The sequence below is a fragment of the Poromitra crassiceps genome (genome assembly GCF_964638095.1).
Source record: "Poromitra crassiceps genome assembly, chromosome: 4".
Taxonomy (NCBI): domain Eukaryota; kingdom Metazoa; phylum Chordata; class Actinopteri; order Beryciformes; family Melamphaidae; genus Poromitra; species Poromitra crassiceps.
The window spans coordinates 68,480,154-68,503,481 of NC_139626.1; the positions used below are offsets into that span (position 1 = coordinate 68,480,154).

General features: G+C 42.8%; 1 protein-coding gene across 1 annotated transcript in view; it reads left to right on the top strand.

Annotated features, from left to right (window-relative positions):
• LOC310775976 (mitogen-activated protein kinase kinase kinase kinase 3-like) overlaps positions 1–23,328 on the top strand; it is a gene marked incomplete at both ends in the record, with an annotated part of 191,619 nt that overhangs the window by 24,182 nt on the left and 144,109 nt on the right. Inside the window, one exon of the mRNA XM_083636096.1 lies at positions 14,514–14,571. Within this exon, the coding sequence (XP_083492222.1) occupies positions 14,514–14,571 (58 nt within the window). The remainder of the gene's footprint in view (positions 1–14,513; positions 14,572–23,328) is intronic.

The window sequence follows — 23,328 nt, forward strand, 5'->3', positions numbered from 1 at the left end:
AATAATTAACTCATTGGTTTTGGATTTATTTAGCTTCAAGAGTGCATTTTGTTCGTGTGACCCTCAACACAGGCTTTGATCATCCCGGGACACTTACTGATACTTATGCTTAAATTAACCCACTCATATTCTGGTTTATTTTAAGAAAAACATTTTGGCTAGTGGAAATTCTAATTGGCTGGTAACTTTAAAATCTAGCAGCCATGTTGGCAGGTGGTCAAAAAAGTTAATTTCAAGGAGGTGGTGACATAGGAGTGAGTGAGAAAAGGATCAAATATTGGTGGTTAAGACTGAATAGTGACATCACAACTGTTAATTTAAAATGAGTTATTCCTCTAACCCTGGCTTCAAGTGCCCAAAATGTTTCACGCCGGCGCCATTCGGCCCCCAACCCTCAGCAAAATCTGGCCCTCTGGTAGAGACGACATTTTTTTGTGGCCCTCTCTATCATCAAAGTTGCCCATCCCTGCTATACAGGCTTGGATGCTCTCTCTTGATTGGGGTTAGCGTTATTAAAGAGTCTTTTTATCAGCCTTTTTATTTACCGTCATATCAGCAGAAATGTTCGTTCGCCATACTTCATTCTAACTTTCATTTCACTTATATCAGCCGATACCGATGGCGTGATGATGTCATCGTGATGATGTCATCGTGATGATGTCATCGTGCAGCCCTAAACAATAACTGAACTCTTCCCATCAGGGACTGAACTTGATCAAGTGGTCTGTGTGCAATAATGTGTAATGCACACACCCACGCACGCGCGCACACACACACACACACACACACACACACACACACACGCACGCACGCACGCACACAGATGCACACGCGCACACACACACACACACACACACAGACACACAGAGTACCTATCGTGGCTCTGTAATGAGATCCAGTCAGGCTTTCTCTAGTTAGCGTTAGCGGCAGCTAGCTGTCCTCCCATCTGGATCAATGGGAGATCATGTTTCCCTGGGAACATGTCACCCCAGCACACGCACACGCACCCACACACAGGCACGGACACACACACACACACACACACACACACACACACGCACGCACGCACGCACGCACGCACGCACGCACGCACGCACGCACGGACACACACACACACACACACACACACACACACACACACACACACACACACACACACACACACACACACACTCATATCAATGTGTGTGTGTGTGGGGTGCAGGGACGTGCAGAGAACATTAGAGGGGCAGGGGCTCAAATTCATAAAAGGGCACTACAGCCGCCGTCCGGAGGGCGGCGGCGGAAATTTGAGGCAATTTGAAGGCCAATTTAGGGGTATAACTCATTTTAAATATTCCGATTTTAACCAGATTTAGAGGAATATCTCATTTTAGGATGAGACTTGTCACGGAAAAATAACTCCATAACTGAATAATATTAGTATATAAAAGTTGCATGCTGTTGCAATACTGTTGTGAAATCATTTAAGCATCAATATGTATTTGCTCCTTTTCTCCCAACACAGGCAGAAACATTGAACGATACTGAGTGAGGCTTGTAATATACCATGCATTTTAACCATAATTCTAAAAAGCAAGACAGAAGATTTAGATAAGGTGTATTAGATTTATTTTTATTTTTTGCGGATTCAACAACACAACATCCCTTTCCAATAGTGTAAAGTAAAAAATATTTTCAAGAGCAACAATTCTGCATTTGTTCCCTATATTTTGGTTATTTATTTATTGGGTGGTTTATTTATTTATGTATTTATTTATTCATTCATTTTTGGGTTCATTTTTGGGTTGGTGCCTTCAGGGGCAGTTTAGAAAAACACTGCTCCATGCAGAGGCCTATTACAAATGGTGCATTCAGGCCAAGAGAGCTCGGAAAAGGCATTTCTCTTTGAATGCTGCCTTCAGTGACGGCATGGAAAGGGCAATTTCCATACAAAGCACCATTAGAAATGCATTCATGGTCAGGAAAGGGCACTTTTTATTTTATTTTTTAATGTGTCTGAGCTGTTTGTTTTGTTCATGTGTTGTTGGAATGAAAATGAAAAATGTATAATAATAAAAAAAAAAAAAAAAAAAAAAAAAAGGGCACTTTTTACAGACTGAAAAAAAGGCAGGGGCTCAAGCCCCCTTTCATGTCTATGTGTGCACGTGCCTGGTGGGGTGTACATATACACACACACACACACACGCACGGACACACACACACACACACACACACACACACACACACACACACACACACACACACACACACACACACACACACACGCACACACACACAGTCATATCAATGTGTGTGTGGGGTGTACATATAGAGTGACATCCATGCCTGCATCTGTCGGTATGTGCGGTGAGAGTGTGTGTGCGTGTGTCCGTGTGTGTGTGTGTGTGCGTGCGTGCCGTGCACTATAAGCGCTGACTATATAACGTCCTTGCATCTCATGTTTCTGTCTGATAAATATTCATTTATATGTAACTTTATTTTCTCGTCTTCCTCTCAACATCTCAGTACATCAATAAATAAACACCTAAACAGAAGTGTCTGACCTCCACACACTGCTCTGAGTTCCATCTGTAGATCTGTTGATCGACTGCTCTGAGCTCCATCTGTAGATCTGTAGATCGACTGCTCTGAGCTCCAACTCTGCAAGGCAGATTTCAGAGCCCAGAGAAGTAGATCTGTAGCATGCAGCTAGACACCGCTGGCTGTGATATCTGATCTCGAGATTATGGACGATGAATTCAATGGCTGCGTGTTTTTATTTGAGCCGGTCTGGGATCATGTATCAATGTGACGGACAGTCTGTCAGCAAACAGAGCAGGCTGTCAGCAGCATGGAGGCTCGTTACAGAGCTAATTCATGTTCTCTATATATAACATTAACAACCATAATAAATCGCAGCGTGACATAACATAATGTTGTTTACAGAATGCATTATGCATGCCCCGTTTTCACCCGTTATATTATAGCCTGTTCCAGGACTCTACTCTGAGCTGAATATCTTCTGTGGGGATCCGAATGAAACGAAAGTGATCTGATTGAGTAAAACATCATATGTTAAGTTGGAAATAAGGTCCGCATTCCGCAAAGTAACGTTGCAGACGTCCGCATTTGTGAAATTGGTGTGTGTAACATTAATGTTAATGTCCCGGCCGGGGCACACACACCTTTGAAGAGCTCCCAAATGAACATGCTTTTTTCCATGTATTGCTGAGCCCTTCTCACTCCAAGCATCTTATCTCTAGATTATTTGTATGTTTGTTTGACAACTGCAACACAGCTTCTACTGAGAGGATTAGAGAGGCATGGCAGGGGGAACTTGGTACTGATTTATCTGACATTATATAGGAACGGAGTCTGTCTGTGGTACAACTCTGCTCAGTCAATAGCAGACACCAGTTGATCCAATTTAAATTTGCTCACCATCTTCACTATTCCAAGCATAAATTGCACAAGATCTTCCCTTCTGTCTCACCACTGTGTGACAGGTGTCAAGTGTCGGAGAGCACACTATCTCATGCCTTCTGGTCCTGCCCTTCACTAAGGGGATTCTGGGCCAAAGTACTTGACTGGTACTCTAAGGCCTACAAAATAACCCTACAGCCGGAGGCAGAACTCGCCATCTTCGGCTGCTCGGAGTCGTCTCTGGACTTCCCCACAGCCGTGCAACAGTCTCTGACACAGGGGACAACTGTTGCAAAAAAAACTCATCCTCAAGGAATGGAAGTCCTCCTCTTCACCTTCTTTCCAACTATGGTTGACGGACATGACCTTATACAGATGGAGAGAGACTCAGGTTTCTGAGGACCAATTCACTTTAAAAGTTTTCATGAAAGGGAGACCCCAAAGAAGCAAGAAATTCTTATGGTAGCCAGGGGACCCAAGACATCAGAATTGCAAAACAGACAATACAGTTACGCCATACACACCCAGCCGCCGCTCATGCATCCACCCCCCGCACACACACACCAGCACACCCATACATACATACACACACACACACACGCACGCACGCACACACGCACGCAAACACACACACACACACACACACACACACACACACACAGACGCACACAGACACAGACGCAGACGCACACTCACATAACACACACACACACACACACACACACACACACACACACACACACACACACATACACATACACCAAATACATAATACCATTAGAGCAAGACACATTGGTCATTTCGATAATCTTCGTCAGACAAGTAAGTCAATTACACATAAGTGGATAGTAACTTCTTTTTAACATTTTTTTTTTTTTTAAAGATGAAAAGGACTGTGACATTTTAATAAAACCATCGAGCTCGTTCCATATCCGACATCCTCTGCACACGATACTTAAGCTAGTGGATTTCAATTTGCGCTTTTCCCCAATAATACGATTTTTTTCGCTGGTATCGTATGTGTACAGGGGAAGGGAGATTGGGACGAGCTCGCATAGACGAGAGTTGATTTTATTTATGACCTGATACATTGTACAAGAGGTCACAGTGATGAGTGGTAAAGGGTGCACTAGTGGCAAAACGGATGGCAGAGTGATGGAGCGTGTCAAGTTTCCTGAGAGGGGAAGCGATTCTGTAGATGGTGTCGCCATAGTCGAAGATGGGCAGGATGGTCATCTTGACGAGAGTGCGTTTGTCCGAGCGGGTGAAGGATGCTTTATTGCGGTACAGGAAGCTCAGGCGAGCTTTGACTTTGGACTGCAGGTGATGTATGTGTGTAGTGAAAGACAGGGATGGGTCCAGCCAGAGGCCAAGGTATTTGTAGGACTTAACAAATTCCAGCTCAGAGCCATCGGCACAGGTGATCTTAGTGGCGCTGGCGGTATCTTGTTTCCTGTCAAAGAGAATACATTTAGTCTTCTTGGAATTAAGAAGTAGGTGGAGGTTGTGAAATGACTGCTCAAGAGGTAAGACTATGTTGAAGAGTGGATGCCGCAGAGTGGAGAGAAGGGCCCATTGAATATAAGATAGTATCGTCAGCATACAGGTGAATTAAATAATTGCCAGCAGCCCTGGCTACATCATTGATGTAGATGGAGAACAGAATGGTCCCAAGATGGAGCCTTGAGGCACCCCTTTAGAGATGGTAAGAGGGTCGGACAAGATGTTTTCTGTCTTCACCTGCTGAACACGGTTAGCAAGGTAGCTGGCAAACCAGTTACAGGATTTTGTTGAGGGGCCGATGCTTGAGAGCCTCTGTAAGAGGATGGAATGGTTGACTGAATCGAAGGCCTTAGCTAAATCAATAAAGGCAGCGACGCAGACCTGCTGGGAGTCCAGGGAAGTGATGATGTCATCCAAGACCTTCAGGGTAGCTGTGATGCACCCGTGGGCCGGCCGGAACCCAGACTGCAAGTTGGACAGGATGTTGTTTGAGGCCATGAAGTGGCTGAGCTGATTATGAACCAGCCTCTCCAAGACCTTGGCCAAGCAGGGCAAGATGGAGATAGGCCTATAGCAGTTGGGGTCAGAGCCAGAGCCACCTTTAAAGAGCGGAAATACCAGTGCAGTGCAATTTCCAGTCAGAAGGAAAGGCACTAAGGCAGACAGCTCAAGAGACAAGTTGAAAAGCCGCATGATGGGAGAAGCAATGATATGAGCAGCAGCTTTTAAAAACATGGGTTCGAGACCATCAGAGCCAGCTGACTTGTTAGAGTCCAGCTTGGTGAGCTCCGAGGTCAAGATGGGTTTGAAGAAGAAGGCGCCAGAGCTGGGAGAAGGAAGAGGAGACTGTGATGAAGCAGCAGTGGGGGGCATAGCCATGAAGACATGGGCCGCGTTGACAAAATGGGAATGCTGATTGTAAAGCGAGGCCATGCGAGATTTATCAGTGACAACAGTGTCACCAAATGTCATTGTGTTGGGAAGATGAGGAGAAGTGAGCTTGTTCTCCATAGATTTGACTGGCTTCCAAAACTTCTTGGCATCAGAGTCACAGGTAGAACATGATGTATCCAAGAAATGAGAGATTTTGGCTTCCCTGACAGCCTGAGTGGTTTTATTTCTACACTGCCTAAAGGCAGGGGACTGAGAGGAACGGGCTTTCCGCCACAAGATGTTCTTTTGACGGATTAACACAGCTAAAAGGCAGGAAGTAACACAGGTGCAAGCAGAACATTCATGAGGGTTTCCAACTTCCAATCCAGTTAGGTGAACCAGTGCTGGGGTCCGTTTCGCATGCACCTGGCTGTGTTACACAAACTGCGACTTTCTTGACATGCAAAGTCACGTTTTAAATTGACAGAATTAGCGTTGGCACCCCGTGGCAAAATTCAAACGGGATCAAAAAAGTAACCTTATTCTCCGTCCACCGCCATTCATATTTTTCTCAACGCTGGTACAGGGAGAAAGCAGGAAGTGACGTTTCACTTTGGCTCTTTATAGGGGAACCACAGGCTTGAGCATCACTGACTCACAGTCCAGAGATATTAAAGGAATATTAAACCCTCGTGCTGATATTAATGAGGGAGGCAGGTGTCGCTATCATTGTGAATTTGTGATTAACTAACAACTGATGGGAGATCAGTTCATATTTCTTTTCTTGTTTAGGCACATGTGGCAACACTGATCAGTGACCTGTTCCAACAAAGTTTGGGCTAAACTATTTTTTGCTGCTGCGCGGGGGGGGGCCAACACTCCAAATGCAATTATTTCTCTTTATATCTATTTATTACATATATCTATTTATATTTTGTCCCTGTATGCATCTCTTCCCATTAATATTATATAGACAACATATTTTAAAGGTCCAATCTTGTTTGAATCATTTTGGCTGATGCCCCAGGGCACTCACCCTGCCCCAGGGCACTCACCCTGCCCATATAGTTGCTAATCCGGGCAAGAACCCCAAGATGGCGACGGCCACACTCTCATACTCTCGGCTTCAGTCCAAAAACCATCTGACTCTGTCCATCTTTTCTAAACGGTCGATGGTGCGTTCGTGTAAATGGCCAGCAGGGGGCGTCTGCATCTCGGCCCGCGGGCCACCTATGGACCAAATCACCGTGACGTCACCATGTAAACAAATTTACTTCCGGGTACCACTTAGGGAAGGCGGCAGGTTTAAATGTGCGGGTTGTCAAATAAATGCTGTCAAACCCTCTCGTTGTTTTCGGCCGACTACTTTCAATTTAAATGGTTAAACGGTTGGTAAACATGCTTGTCCGACGTATCTAGCCTTTCTTCTGTGTTTGTTTTATGTAGTGTTAGCTAGCTAATAACGTTTGTTTGTCTGTCAAACTCGCTGTTTTTTTGCAGACTCGTTAACGTTACAGACAGAGCTACTGACGCCACGTTAATTTAATTTAGCTTCAAGTCTACTCTGGTCTGGTCCAACAGGTAAATTAGCTAGTCTGGTCTCCACTAACGTTAGTGAAAGTGTTGTTATGAATGATATTAAACAACAACACAACACGGACGAACCATTTTTGTCTTCTTTGTCTGTTTTTGTCTTCAACACGTCAGTTTGTGCCGTCCACCACCATTATAATGTGTGGACCCAGGGGTAACCGGAAGTAAATGTAAACATCCCTGCTGATTTGGTCTATAGGGGAACCTGCAGTAGACAATGTAGAGAATCCAGCTCTGGGGGGAGAGGTGCAGGGTGGGCGGAGTCAGAACTTCATGTAAAAACGGTCTTCACTGCCTCCGTCAAGCTGCAGCGCCCCGGGGGATGTAACAAGCACACCTTTCACTGTCACTACATAAACACAATCAGCAACGCAACCAGCTGCTCAGGCTGCTGCCTGGCTCAGCGGCTCCTGGCAGCAGGAAGAGAAGCTGCAGAGTGAAGCCTGCAGCCTTCACTCTGCACGCATGTGCACGCGCACACACGCACGCGCACACACACACATAAACACACACACACACACACACATACATACACACACACACACACACACACACACCACACTCACGCACGCACACCACACTCACACACGCACACCACACTCACGCACGCACACCACACTCACACACTCACACACGCACACACACACACACACACACACACACACACACATACACACACACACACACACACACACACACACACACACACACACACACACACGCAGAACTCTACTGATCAATTATTCAGCAGAGAGGAAAGACGGGCTGAATGCAAATGGCGTCCGGCTGCAAGGCAGGTACACACACACACACACACACACACACTACATACCAGAACACACTCCGCCCCCTCACGCCACCGATCAATACCTGGGTGGGCTGTTTCCCACGATCCTCTGCTCTCCTCCTGGAATGTGTGTGTGTGTGTGTGTGTGTGTGTGTGTGTGTGTGCGGTTGTGCGGTGTGTGTGTGTTTGTTAGCGTGTCGTTAGCGTCGTTAGCTGATCAGAGGTATTGATGGTCTTTGTACGGCTCCATCGACCCACTTCACCTTCACCTGAGGGGGGAAGGGGGGCGGGGGGGGCTCCTGCTTTAATTAACACCTCGTCAGGACAGGGGGGGAGGGGTTGGAGGAGGGGCAGGAGGAGGGGCAGGAGGAGGGGCAGGACGGCGTTCAGGACATTGACATTGATCTGTGACAGCCTGGCCTCCTGCAGGTCCTCAGAGCCATCAGCCATGTCTGGAAGGCTTTCACTCTCACCACACTGACACACTGCAGCCAGGCACAGTTATGCAGTGTGCATAAGCCAGGGGTTCCCAAACTTCTTTGGCTTGTGACCATAGTTTGACGTCACAACAATCTTGGGACCCGAGACCCCGCAGAATTCTGACTTTAATCTGAAAATTCTGCCTTTAATCTCAGAATTCTGACTTTATTCTCAGAATATTGATTTAAAGTTATAATCTAAAATATGTTCATCTATAAAATAAAATAAAAGTCACTCAACTCACTCACAATGTTGATTGAGGCTATGTCCATTTGGATGAAGCCTTTGCAGTATATGGCCAAACCTGTAACCTGTAACCTGTTAACAAGATATATTGTATGTATGTTTCTTGTACTGTGTTTGGTCAGAACAAATACAAATTAAATGAAATGAAATTAAATGAAATATAGTGACATGTGACAAACGGAAATCAGACTATCACTTTAAACCCAAAACTAAAAAAAAAAAAAAAAAATCCCTGAAAATAATAAATAAAAAAAGTGACCTTAATCATCTTCGGTAATATTAAATTGTGTGTGGTGTAATTTTTTTTTAGTTTTTATTTCACGCGACCCTATTTGAATTCCAGGCTAGGGTCGCAACCATAAGTTTGGGAACCACTGGATAAGAAGCCCTTCCAGGGTTTCCTGTCTCTTCCCGCACATTATTTTGTTGTTTGCATTTTTATTTTTATCCATTTCAGTTTTTTTAAAGAGTGCAAATAAATCAAACTAAAAGTCAACCAAAACAGGTTCCACATAGGACTGGAATTCCCTATTAATTTCCCCATAGAAAAAAATCATCGAATCATAGATGTAAAATCCTTACTGTATATAAAGAGTTTTACTTGGACAACTCGGACCAACAACAACAAAAAAGCCAGATGTGACGTTTCTGCACTCCGCCAGTGAACCAGAGAAGATCCCCACTAGCTAACGCCAACAGAGAATCCAACAAAAAGTCCACATAACGTTAAGCACAAAAAGACAGACAAAAGTTGTATCTAGTGAAGCCCGTCTGGCTAAACCGCAGCAATGTGACCGACGCTAAGGGAAAACTAGAGTCAAGATCGTGCTTTCGATTCATAGAGGGACCTTAGCTTGTGGGTTATCGTGTATCTTGCTGTGTTAACTTGTATCTTGCTGTTAGCTTGTAGCTTGGTTAGCTTGTAGCTTGCTGTGTTAGCTTGTAGCTTGCTGTGTTAGCTTGTATCTTGCTGTGTTAGCTTGTAGCTTTCTCTGTTAGTTTGTAGCTTGCTGTGTTAGCATTAAATTGTCTGCAGAAGACGTGTTGTTACCAGAATAAACGGCTGGTTGGAGCAAAAAGTGATGCACAAAATCACTGACAAATATAACTGTGATATTGTTTTTTTAGCTAGCTAATGTGAGATAACTTAGCTTGCTTGCTAACACGGACAAATTGCTATCTAGCTAACTAGCCAATTTAATTATTTATCATTTTCACTGATGATGTCACTCTTGACAATATGTCACAGTTGAAGGTTATGATGCCACAGTGATGTCACTTATAATGATGCCACAGTGAGTGATGAATCATGTCATCATTGAAGTAGAGCTGCAACTATCGATTCTTTTAGTAATCGAGTATTCTACCGAATAATCCATCGATTAATCGAGTAATCGGATAAGAACCCTTTTTTGTGTTTTCAAAGGCTTATCGTAACTATACACCAAAAAATAAGATAAATCTCTTCAAATAAACAACTACATTAGTTTCTTTCTTAGAAAAAGCAACATTTTTATTTTTAAATTGCATAGAACTGGCAGTGTCATCTTTTCAACCTGACGTTTGAGTTCTTCCAGTGTACAGCAACCGTTAAATAATATGAATGAATGGCTTACTAGCTAGTTTACATCGTTCATTTACCTTACAGCTGCATGAGGCAACTTCACACATTGCTGCTTCCAAATGGCAGCGGGAGATAACTGAAACATTTGAACTTTAAGACCCAGAAATCCTGTAATGTGATGTCAGTAAACTGTGCACAAGCACGCTGGTCGCTGTATGATAGCTTCACAACAAAGGAAAATGGAAGAGTACACACATTAGTGGTTTATATTGGAACAATTTCAAACTTGCATGCAAAAAGGGGGAAACCACAATCAAGTTAAATTGTAGAAAACTGTATTTATTAACTCAAGGTAATTGCACATATTTACTGCTTTAGTTTTAACATGAACCCAACCAGTGCTTTTTTTTCTTTTTTCTGTCATTATTGAGCGAGGTGACGTAATCTGGGCCTTGCCTTGCTAAGCAGTGCCTAAAAAATAAAATAAATAAAAATAAATGTCTCTACACATACTGGTGTGTATTAAACTAGTGTCTTCTTCAGCTCAAGTCCAAGTCAAGTCCCAAGACTTTGAGGGCTGATTTTTTTATATATAAAATATTGAAAAAAAAAAAATCCAAGTCCCTCACAACACTCTCTCTCCTTCACTGCCTACTTCCTTTAGCCCTTCACCACTTCACTTCCTCTCCTTCACTGCCTACTTCCTTTAGCCCTTCACCACTTCACTTCCTCTCTCCTTCACTGCCTACTTCCTTTAACCCTTCACCACTTCACTTCCTCTCTCCTTCACTGCCTACTTCCTTTAGCCCTTCACCACTTCACTTCCTCTCTCCTTCACTGCCTACTTCCTTTAACCCTTCACCACTTCACTTCCTCTCTCCTTCACTGCCTACTTCCTTTAACCCTTCACCACTTCACTTCCTCTCTCCTTCACTGCCTACTTCCTTTAACCCTTCACCACTTCACTTCCTCTCCTTCACTGCCTACTTCCTTTAGCCCTTCACCACTTCACTTCCTCTCTCCTTCACTGCCTACTTCCTTTAACCCTTCACCACTTCACTTCCTCTCTCCTTCACTGCCTACTTCCTTTAACCCTTCACCACTTCACTTCCTCTCTCCTTCACTGCCTACTTCCTTTAACCCTTCACCACTTCACTTCCTCTCCTTCACTGCCTACTTCCTTTAGCCCTTCACCACTTCACTTCCTCTCTCCTTCACTGCCTACTTCCTTTAACCCTTCACCACTTCACTTCCTCTCTCCTTCACTGCCTACTTCCTTTAACCCTTCACCACTTCACTTCCTCTCTCCTTCACTGCCTACTTCCTTTAACCCTTCACCACTTCACTTCCTCTCTCCTTCACTGCCTACTTCCTTTAGCCCTTCACCACTTCACTTCCTCTCTCCTTCACTGCCTACTTCCTTTAACCCTTCACCACTTCACTTCCTCTCTCCTTCACTGCCTACTTCCTTTAACCCTTCACCACTTCACTTCCTCTCTCCTTCACTGCCTACATAACCTCTTCAATCCACTCTGCAATATGTGCACCCGTGTGTCTCTCTTCAAGGGGCATGGTTGTAAGGCAGTGGGACTCCATTTCCCAATCCTCTCTCAGAAAGTGACACGTCACCCCCATATAGGCCTCTGTCGCTACACTTGTCCAAATGTCAGTAGTGAGTGCCATCATGTTTGGCGTCTTAAGCCTCTCGATCAACTTGCCTTTGACCTCCTCATACTTTTTCTCCATCTTATTCGTGAAGAAGGTCCTTGAGGGAAGTGTGTAGTTCGGGTTGAAACTCGAAATCATCTTTCTGAATCCTTTATCTTCCACCATGGACAGAGGGCGCATGTCTGTCACAATCATATTCAAAATGCTATTGCTGAACTCAGCTGCTTGTTCACTTGAACATGATGGACCCGTCCTTATAAAGCTGTCCATTGTACGCTGTGATCCGCTGAAAAAAAGGTGAAATAATAATTAATATTGATATTTATTAGGTAAGTTCATAACAAAACTGGAGAATGCGCATTTACACACCCTAGACCTGTTGCCTATTATTGACACAAATATCAGAATAGCTGAAAAACGCTGTTAAATTAGCCGCTAACGTTAGGTTAACGTTAGGTTGAGCTTTGTATTTCTCACAGAAAACGGCAAGCCACATCAAAAAAATGCAGCGTGTATGCAGTTACTAATAGTCATATTGGCAACGTGGCAAGCCAGCAGCACAACTACTACTAGTCTTAATATCAAGTAGCAATCATTAGCATACATTTACATTAGCGTTGTGTATAGTTAACGTTACGTTACCTTGCTCCGCTCGACGTAGATGCGCTGGTGGATGCGTAGACTGGATGTTTACGGTTCAGGTGCTGAAGCATTGACTGTTGTGATATGCAAGGATCGTCTTACAGTACTTGCACACCACTGAGTTCGTGTCCTTTTTCAGCGTGAAATGATCCCACACTTTAGACAGTTTCGGTCGCTTTTTCGGCCCTGGTTCTTCCCTTCCCGGCTCCTCCTGTCTGCTTTCTCCGTCGCCTCGTTCCATTTTGCGGGGTCCGCTCGCTAGTCGCTATAGCTAGCTGCTCTCTGGTCTGTCTGTGTCCTCACGTGTTTACACAGGAAGAGCGCTGTGCCACACCAGTAAGCGTCCGTGAGAAACAGTCTCTCTAAATGCCGTGTCGAGGCGAATCATTTTGGCCTCGATCAATTTAATTATTCGAGTTATTCGAGGTACTTGAGGAATCGCGACAGCTCTACATTGAAGACGATGTCATCATTGATGATGTCACACCTGAAATGATGTCACTGTTGAGGGTTACACTGGAATGTGATGTTACTGTCAGTGTCGAAGCCTATAAGCTCTGCCAGTTTCAAATATACATACTACAGCATGCGCTGGGACGCGTCATCAGTGATGTTAACTGGGGTCGTGAGGTGTTTCGGGTCTGTCAACATCATACACCCTCGCCCAGTAGACCCAGCCGAGGCCGATTACGACCCCGGCCCGCGTCCCAGAAGCAGCTGCTCACGGATCAGCCTTCCTACTCTGTCTGCAACGTTGCCCGTGGAAGGGTTGATCACGCCCAATCCGCTGCAATAGAGCTAGTGCTACACCGCAGTATTGCAAGACCTTCGGTGCATGGAGGTCTAAGGCCCTGTGGGGTGATTCCAGGCCGGGCACCTCCTTCGTCTCACCAGAACCTCCCGTGGAAGAAGGCAATCCTACCATGCCGTACCATGGGCAGGGAGGATGCCTCAAGAAGGCCTGTGCGCTGCACGTCATTCGCCTGCGCCGAGCACCTCGCTCTAGCCTGAAGGACCCCATTCCGCGCCGATGTTTGTGCAGATTTTCAGGAGGCCAGGTTCACGCTGTCAGATCATAAGATCAATTTAATCAAGTCTCTACATCGTCTTTGTTCTTGCCTGCAAGTTTCCCTGTTGCCAGTTCTGGTTTACAAGGTTTCAAGTGTGTCGAGCCTGTCAGGTGTCTGCGCGTGGATCCACTAGTCTCTAGTCACTAGTCTCTAGTCTCTAGTCTCTAGTCTCTAGTTTCTAGTTTCTAGTCACTAGTCTCTAGTCTCCCACTAACAGATTTCACACAGCAAGACTGTATGAACACAAAGTCATTAGAAATCATCACATTTATAATCAGATGAATTAGTGTTGGGCCTTGAACTGTGTTTTAACATGCTGCACACACGCACACACACACACACACACACACACACACACACACACACACGCACGCACACACGCACACACACACACACACACACGCACACACACACACACACACACACACACACACACACACACACACACACACACACACACACACACACACAGCCCTTAATGCAGCTCTGAAAGTTGTGTGAGCCCTGAGGAGGCATTAATTGATCCCTGCTTTGGTGTGTGTGTGTGTGTACTGTATGTATGTATGTGTGTGTGAGTGTGTGTGTGTGTGTGTGTGTGTGTGTGTGTGTGTGTGTGTGTGTGTGTGCACATGCATGTGTGTGCTGGTGTGTGTGAGTCTGACCTCTGGTCTCTCTCTTGCAGGCGAGGAACGTCAGCAGTGGAGATCTGGCTGCCATCAAGGTCATCAAACTGGAGCCTGGTAGGAATAAAACCCACAACCTCACTAACTACAGCACAACCTACCAACATACTGAACTACAGCACAACCTACCAACATACTGAACTACAGCACAACCTACCAACATACTGTGTGTTTCTGTATACTTAACTACAGCACAACCTACCAACATACTGTGTGTTTCTGTATACTTAACTACAGCACAACCTACCAACATACGGTGTGTTTCTGTATACTTAACTACAGCACAACCTACCAACATATACTTAACTACAGCACAACCTACCAACATACTGTGTGTTTCTGTATACTTAACTACAGCACAACCTACCAACATACTGTGTCTTTCCTGTATACTTAACTACAGCACAACATACCAACATACTGTGTGTTTATGTATACTTAACTACAGCACAACCTACCAACATACTGTGTGTTTCTGTATACTTAACTACAGCACAACCTACCAACATACTGTGTGTTTCCTGTATACTTAACTACAGCACAACCTACCAACATACTGTGTGTTTCTGTATACTTAACTACAGCACAACCTACCAACATACTGTGTGTTTCTGTATACTTAACTACAGCACAACCTACCAACATACTGTGTGTTTCCTGTATACTTAACTACAGCACAACCTACCAACATACTGTGTGTTTCTGTATACTTAACTACAGTACAACCTACCAACATACTGTGTGTTTCTGTATACTTAACTACAGCACAACCTACTTAACTACAGCACAACCTACCAACATACTGTGTGTTTCTGTATACTTAACTACAGCACAACCTACCAACATACTGTGTGTTTCCTGTATACTTAACTACAGCACAACCTACCAACATACTGTGTGTTTCTGTATACCGTAAATTCCGGACTATAAGCCGCGGCTTTTTTCCCGTTTTTTGGCCTTTTTTGGCCCCTGCGGCTTATATAACGGTGCGGCTTATCTATGGATTTTTTCCAAAAAAAAAAAAAAAAATCTCTTTTTTAGCTCTCTTTCTAACTATAAATCCACTTGTTTTAATTTCCTCTCTTGCCCTCTTTTAACAACATAACATAACATAACATAACACAACACAGGTAAGCAGAAAGAAAAAGACGAAGCAATCACGCCATGAATGAGGAAATGACTCACCTGCTGGAGGCTGGAGATACACGGCTTGGGCTAAACTTTTACTCCGTGAAACACTATCGATTAAGTCCGACATCGCTCAGAGGTTTTGAGCAGCTTGAAAACAAGTTTGAAAACGTGCAGAAGTCCATCCACTCACTAAAGAAACTAAGGCAACCGTGAACAGAGTTTATAATGCGGAAAAGCGCATCAGCGCACTGGAGGACAAAAACAACACAGTGAGTCCGAAAGTGGATAAAATGCAAAAACATCGAAACGCTGCACACGCAGGTTGATGACTTAATCAGCAGGAGTAAAAGAAATAACATTTGCCTGATCAATGTAAAAGAGGGAGCTGAGATTGGTGACATGGACGCTTTCGTGGCAAAATCCTGTGTTACATCCTGGACCTGAAGGAAGGCGAGAAACCACCAGAGGTGGACAGGGCACACCGGGCGCCTCGGCCACGTCCAGACCCCGGCCTGCCACCGAGGGCCATCTTCATCTGCCTACTCCGCTGGCCCGACCGTCAACTCATCCTCCAGGCTGCGGGGAAGAAGCCCCTCACCTGGGAGGGTACGCGCTTTTTCGTCCGGCAGGACCTCTCCGCGTTGGTGCAACAGAAACGCGCAACATACAACAGCATCATCGAGTCAATGGATATCGCTTTGGCGTACTGTACCCAGCGAGACTCGTCATAACCATTGATGGACAGCGGCGGAACAAGAGCTCAAAGTGAAACTGCCGAATATCTTTTGAGTTGGACTGGTCAATAGTACTGTGAGTAACTAAAATAAAAAAATAAAAAACGGAATTCTCTCTTCTTTAGCACTCTTTCTAACTATAAATCCACTTCTGTTTTAATTTCCTCTCTTGCCCTCTTTTCACCACACCGCGGACACTGTGTGCACTGTAAAAAAAACAAAAAATACCACAATGTGTGATTTTGTCTGGGGATTAGTGACCTGACTTTTGTTTTGTTGAAATGTTAATAAATGGGAGCTTCCCCAAACAGCCATCTCTTTCCCGACAATCCCCTCTGTGCACGAAGCCTTACATATGGTAATTAAACATCAAAACACCCGCGGCTTATAGACCGGTGCGGCTTATATAAGAAAAAAATAGTCTCCTTTGAAGGTGCGGCTTATAGACCGGTGTGCCTTATAGTCCGGAATTTACGGTACTTAACTACAGCACAACCTACCAACATACTGTGTGTTTCTGTATACTTAACTACAGCACAACCTACCAACATACTGTGTGTTTCCTGTATACTTAACTACAACACAACCTACCAACATACTGTGTGTTTCTGTATACTTAACTACAGCACAACCTACCAACATACTGTGTGTTTCCTGTATTCATAGCTTTCAAGGGGCGTTACGTAAGTACAAGGAACGCCCCTTCTGGCGGTCAAAACTCAAAACAACAATGGCGCTGAACACTGACCAGACGCAGATGCATCAAAAAGCGGTCTTTTTTCCTCCAGTTTCCAGTCAGGAATATTTAAACGCAGCACAGCTCTGTTTCATTAGTGACATACTGACACGGTGAATCTGCCAACATTCCATCCCAGCAATACGGGACGGTCGGACCAACGGGGGGATGGGGGGGGACAGACAGACAGGTCGCAATATCAAAGGTAAGCTCAAGTAACGTTAACGGGGTATTTTAATCATTATTGTAACGTTACTTGAGCTTACCTTTGAGGAAATGTTGGCTGCAAAGACGTGTGTACAAACGGCTGAACAAACACTGCGTGAGAAACTAGTCGACTTGGCTGGCAGCGAATGAACAAGTTTGTTTTTTGACCGCCAGGTGGGCGTTCCCGGCAGCACGTAACGCCCCTTGAAAGCTATGAATACTTAACTACAGCACACCCTACCAACATACAGAGATGGGCAGTATTTGAAATACTTGTATTTGAAATACGTATTTCAACTACTTTTTTGTATTTTGTAATTTGTATTTGGCTGGGCAGAGAAAAATGAGATGTAATTTGTATCAAGATACTTTCAGATCTTGTATTTTGTGTATTTCAAATACATAAAATACATTTTTCTTTTTATTCTCAAATTGACACATGTAAACATTGACACAGGTTTAAACTAAAGATGGAGAAATTAGTTGTACTAAAAACAACTAAGTGAACTAAACTGAAACCTGATATGAATAAACAGAGAAATTACTTGTACTAAAAAACAACTAACTGGACTGAACTGAAACCTGATTTGAATAGGAGAAATTAGTTGTACTAAAAACAACTAAGTGAACTAAACTGAACTGAAACCTGATATGAAAAGATGGAGAAATAAGGTGTATTGAAAAACAACTAACTGAACTGAAACCTGATGTGAAAAGATGGAGAAATTAGTTGTACTAAAAACAACTAAGTGAACTAAACTGAAACCTGATATGAATAAACAGAGAAATTACTTGTACTAAAAAACAACTAACTGGACTGAACTGAAACCTGATTTGAATAGGAGAAATTAGCAGTGTTGGGCACTCATTACTAAAAAAGTAATATATTACATATTACTCGTTACTATTTTCAAAAGTAATATTATTACTTTACTTATTACTCCATGCCAAAAGTAATTCGTTAGATACTCGTTATATTACTTTTCCGTTACATTCCACACAAATGCAATAGGCCTTTTTCACTGCAGCAATTTTGTGTCTAAAAGGCAGGAGGTAACACAGGTGCACCAAGATGTTAATTGGGGCTTCCAACTTCCAGTCCATTTAGGTGTTCCAGTGCTGGAACCTTAATTAGTTCGTTGGTTGCACCTGTGTATACTGTCTTCTAGACACAAATGGCCGTTGTGAAAAAGGCCCATGGCGTTTTTCTCATCAAAATGCAGACTTTGCGGTGCGAATGTGTGAACTAGGTCTATTATGTGCCGTTCCATTTAAACTAATCGCTTTGCCAGAGCACAGCTTCCTACAGAGATGCTTGATGAAGAGCACACCTGGCTCAACGTGATGACTGACAAGATGCAATCTTTTAAACAGCTTCTGTTTTATTAGAATGCAGTATGCACTGCCAATGCAAACTCAATACGTATAGGCTACATCTTTGCTTAAAGGCCGGCTTTACCGTGGGGAATATGAATATATATTAAATCTCACGCCCCTAAGGTTTTCGAATCCGTTGAAATTTTTGAAATTGGTTGTTTCCCGCCAGAGATATCACCAGAAATCCACTCTGTGTGGAGGGGGGGGGGGGGGGGGGGGGGGGTGGAGGGGAGGGGCGGGTGCGGGGACCCGAAATACTACATTTCCCACAATGCACTGGGCTCGCGTGGCCTTCGTTTTCATGCCCACCCCTCAGGCATTTGGCTGATATCAAACTCCAGTAGGTGGCGGTAATGCACATATATGTTTGCCAACCGCCATAAAACTCAAAGAAGAAGAAGAAGAAGAAGGCTTCGACAATAAAAGATACAAAGAAGAAGAAATAAATCGAAAATAAAATTGCCTCCAAATTGCACCAAATGTAAACGGTAGTATATATGTCGGGAGATGTCTTCATAAAAAAAATTCATGCATTTTAAGGCATTTTCGTAGGAGTTACGCGCATCTGATGTTGTAACTATTTTCTGTAAAAATGTGTAAAAATGGGTACATTGCTCAGCGTTGATTTCGTTACTTCAACTCACCTACTACTAGATGTAAAATTTGACGAGCTTTCCAATGCCGCCAGTCCCGTGTCTTCTGGTGCTTCCGTTCCAGAGATATGGTCTCTTGGCAAGGAGCTATGGAAAGCTAACCTAGCTACAGTATGCTATGCGAGTGGACAAGATGGCTGCCTTTTGCTTTTCGTCGAGAGCTCTGAAGGGGCGTGGAGGACCTCTAGAGGCGGGACCATGCTCACAAGACTTGTAGTTCATAGGCGCTCGAGTTCCGCAAGCGGGGAGGGAAGCCGGGTGACGCGTAACGCGTCATCCGGCTTCCCTAAAAATGTGAGAGATGCCTGATAGGTCAGGCAGTGAAGCTCCAATTTCAAAATATTTCAACGGATTCTAAAACCTTAGGGGCGTGAGATTGATATATATTAATATTCCCCACGGTAAAGCCGTCCTTTAACAAGTTTGTGTCACAAATAACGTTAGCTCTGCAACATTAACATTAACCTGACAATAATAACAGCAATGTTTGATGTCCACCAGCTTGTGAGTTTTTACGTTATCTCTGTATTTTAACAGTTTTCCAGTTTCTGTTGTGCTGTCCTCTCGTCGGTCTCGTAACGTTAACGTTAGGAAGTTTGAGCTCGTGTTTTTCACAGTGGAAAGAGTGTTAGTAGCCTACCTGTCCTGGACACCGTTTACATTTGACTTTGATGTTCAATCGTGTCACCTTTCTTCCCGACAAAAACAAAGTTATGGGAATATATCCAGCCACGGATTTTCCTCCTTGGCTCAGCACAGGGCAGAGAGGGTGCTCTGAAGTGCTCTGCGGTGACGTCACCTTGTTTTGGGAGCCTTAAAAGCCGTGCTGCTTGTGATCAGTGAATGCCGACTGCGTGTCGTTTTGCAGCGCAGCAGCATCACAGAATGGACTCAACAAAAGATGTAACGACTAACGTAATGAGCTCGTTTATCTTGAAGTAACTGTAATATTATTACTTATATTCTATAGTAATTCGTTACACTACTCGTTACTTGGAAAAAGTAATATTATTACAGTAACGAGTAACTAGTAACTCGTTACTTCCCAACACTGGAAATTAGTTGTACTAAAAACAACTAAGTGAACTAAACTGAACTGAAACCTGATATGAAAAGATGGAGAAATAAGGTGTATTGAAAAACAACTAACTGAACTGAAACCTGATGTGAAAAGATGGAGAAATTAGTTGTACTAAAAACAACTAAGTGAACTAAACTGAAACCTGATATGAATAGATGGAGAAATAAGTTGAAAAAACAACTAACTGAACTAAACTGAAACCTGATATGATTCAGAATAGATAGAGAAATAAGTTGTACTGAAAAACAACTAACTGAACTAAACTGAAAGCTGATATGATTCAAATAGATTGAGAAAGAAGTTGTATTGAAAAACTAACTAACTGAACTAAACTGAAACCTGATGTGAATAGCTGAAGAAATAAGTTGTACTGGAAAAAAAACAACTAACTGAACTATACTAAAACCTGAATGAATGAATCATGAATAGATTGAGAAATAAGTTTTACTGAAAAAAATCCTAACTGAACTAAACTGAAACCTGATTTGAATAGGAGAAATTAGTTGTACTGAAAAACAACTAACTGTCATAAACCTGATTTGAATAGATGGAGAAATTAGTTATACTGAAAAACTATAACTGAACACCAAAGTACCCTAATGAAAATCAAAAATGTCTTTCTGTTGCTACAAGGATGTCTGAGCTTCACTGTGCATAATGATGGCTGTGCAGATTTTGACACTAGAATGGTGTTACCACTGCTGATAGTGGAAAGTTGTATTCAGTGAGTGATTGTTCTTAAGTAATTATGTTCTAGATAGCCAGGTTGTTTTGGATTTTGTTTATGAAGCAGAAGGAGGGGAAGTCATTTTAAGGATGTAAGGATTTGAACAAGAGTCCAATTTCATGGAAGGCCTTTTTTGTTTGAGATGCAGTTTCTCATCGTTCCTCTCACCGATTCACAATTTCACAACCTTAGACAGGATGTGCATCAGGGCATTCAATTCCTGAAATGTAACCTTTTCTAGTTGTATAAATATGTTTGCACGTTAAATAAATACTGTGACGACAAGTTACTGACATGGTGGTGAATGTGAAGTTGTTTAAAGGGGACCTACTATGCCTTTTACCTATTTCAGTTATTTATATATTGTGTTATGATGTCAGATATCTATGGCTAAACATAGTCAAAGTTCCAAAACTTGAGGTTAACATGCAGAAATGCTGCCTTTAAGTCAAAAGCCCTCACAGAAGGTGATTAACTGCTGAGCTGAAGGAGAAATTAGTTCTACTGAAAAACAACTAAAACTAAAATGGAAGAACTGCAGTGTGTTAGGGAGTACACATACTGTGACAGAGGACTAAAGAGAGGATTTACTGTCTAAGGAAACCATAAAATTTCACTTTTGAATAGCTGAAATCAGAGAATTAGGACATTTTCCTTAAAGAAATGTCTCTAAATGATTAATAGATCATCAAAATAGGCAATTAATTTAATATTTGGCAATTCATCTATGAATTGACTAATCGTTGCAGCTCTTTATAAGTTTTTATAAAATGTATTTTTATGTATTTTCAAAATACAAAATACGTATTTGTATCTCAAATACATTTTCAGACAGGTATTTTGTATTTGTATTGAGATACATTTTTTGAGCAAGTATTTGTAATTTGTATCAAAATACTTTATGATGTATTTTCGCCCATCTCTGCCAACATACTGTGTGTTTCTGTATACTTAACTACAGCACAACCTACCAACATACTGTGTGTTTCTGTATACTTAACTACAGCACAACCTACCAACATACTGTGTGTTTCTGTATTCTTAACTACAGCACAACCTACCAACATACTGTGTGTTTCCTGTATACTTAACTACAGCACAACCTACCAACATACTGTGTGTTTCTGTATACTTAACTACAACACAACCTACCAACATACTGTGTGTTTCTGTATACTTAACTACAGCACAACCTACCAACATACTGTGTGTTTCTGTATACTTAACTACAGCACAACATACCAACATACTGTGTGTTTCCTGTATACTTAACTACAGCACAACCTACCAACATACTGTGTGTTTCTGTATACTTAACTACAGCACAACCTACCAACATACTGTGTGTTTCTGTATACTTAACTACAGCACAACCTACCAACATACTGTGTGTTTCTGTATACTTAACTACAGCACAACCTACCAACATACTGTGTGTTTCCTGTATACTTAACTACAGCACAACCTACCAACATACTGTGTGTTTCTGTATACTTAACTACAGCACAACCTACCAACATACTGTGTGTTTCTGTATACTTAACTACAGCACAACCTACCAACATACTGTGTGTTTCTGTATACTTAACTACAGCACAACCTACCAACATACTGTGTGTTTCCTGTATACTTAACTAGAGCACAACCTACCAACATACTGTGTGTTTCTGTATACTTAACTACAGCACAACCTACCAACATACTGTGTGTTTCTGTATACTTAACTACAGCACAACCTACCAACATACTGTGTGTTTCTGTATACTTAACTACAGCACAACATACCAACATACTGTGTGTTTCCTGTATACTTAACTACAGCACAACCTACCAACATACTGTGTGTTTCTGTATACTTAACTACAGCACAACCTACCAACATACTGTGTGTTTCCTGTATACTTAACTACAGCACAACCTACCAACATACTGTGTGTTTCTGTATACTTAACTACAGCACAACATACCAACATACTGTGTGTTTCCTGTATACTTAACTACAGCACAACATACCAACATACTGTGTGTTTCCTGTATACTTAACTACAGCACAACATACCAACATACTGTGTGTTTCCTGTATACTTAACTACTACAGCACAACCTACCAACATACTGTGTGTTTCTGTATACTTAACTACAGCACAACATACCAACATACTGTGTGT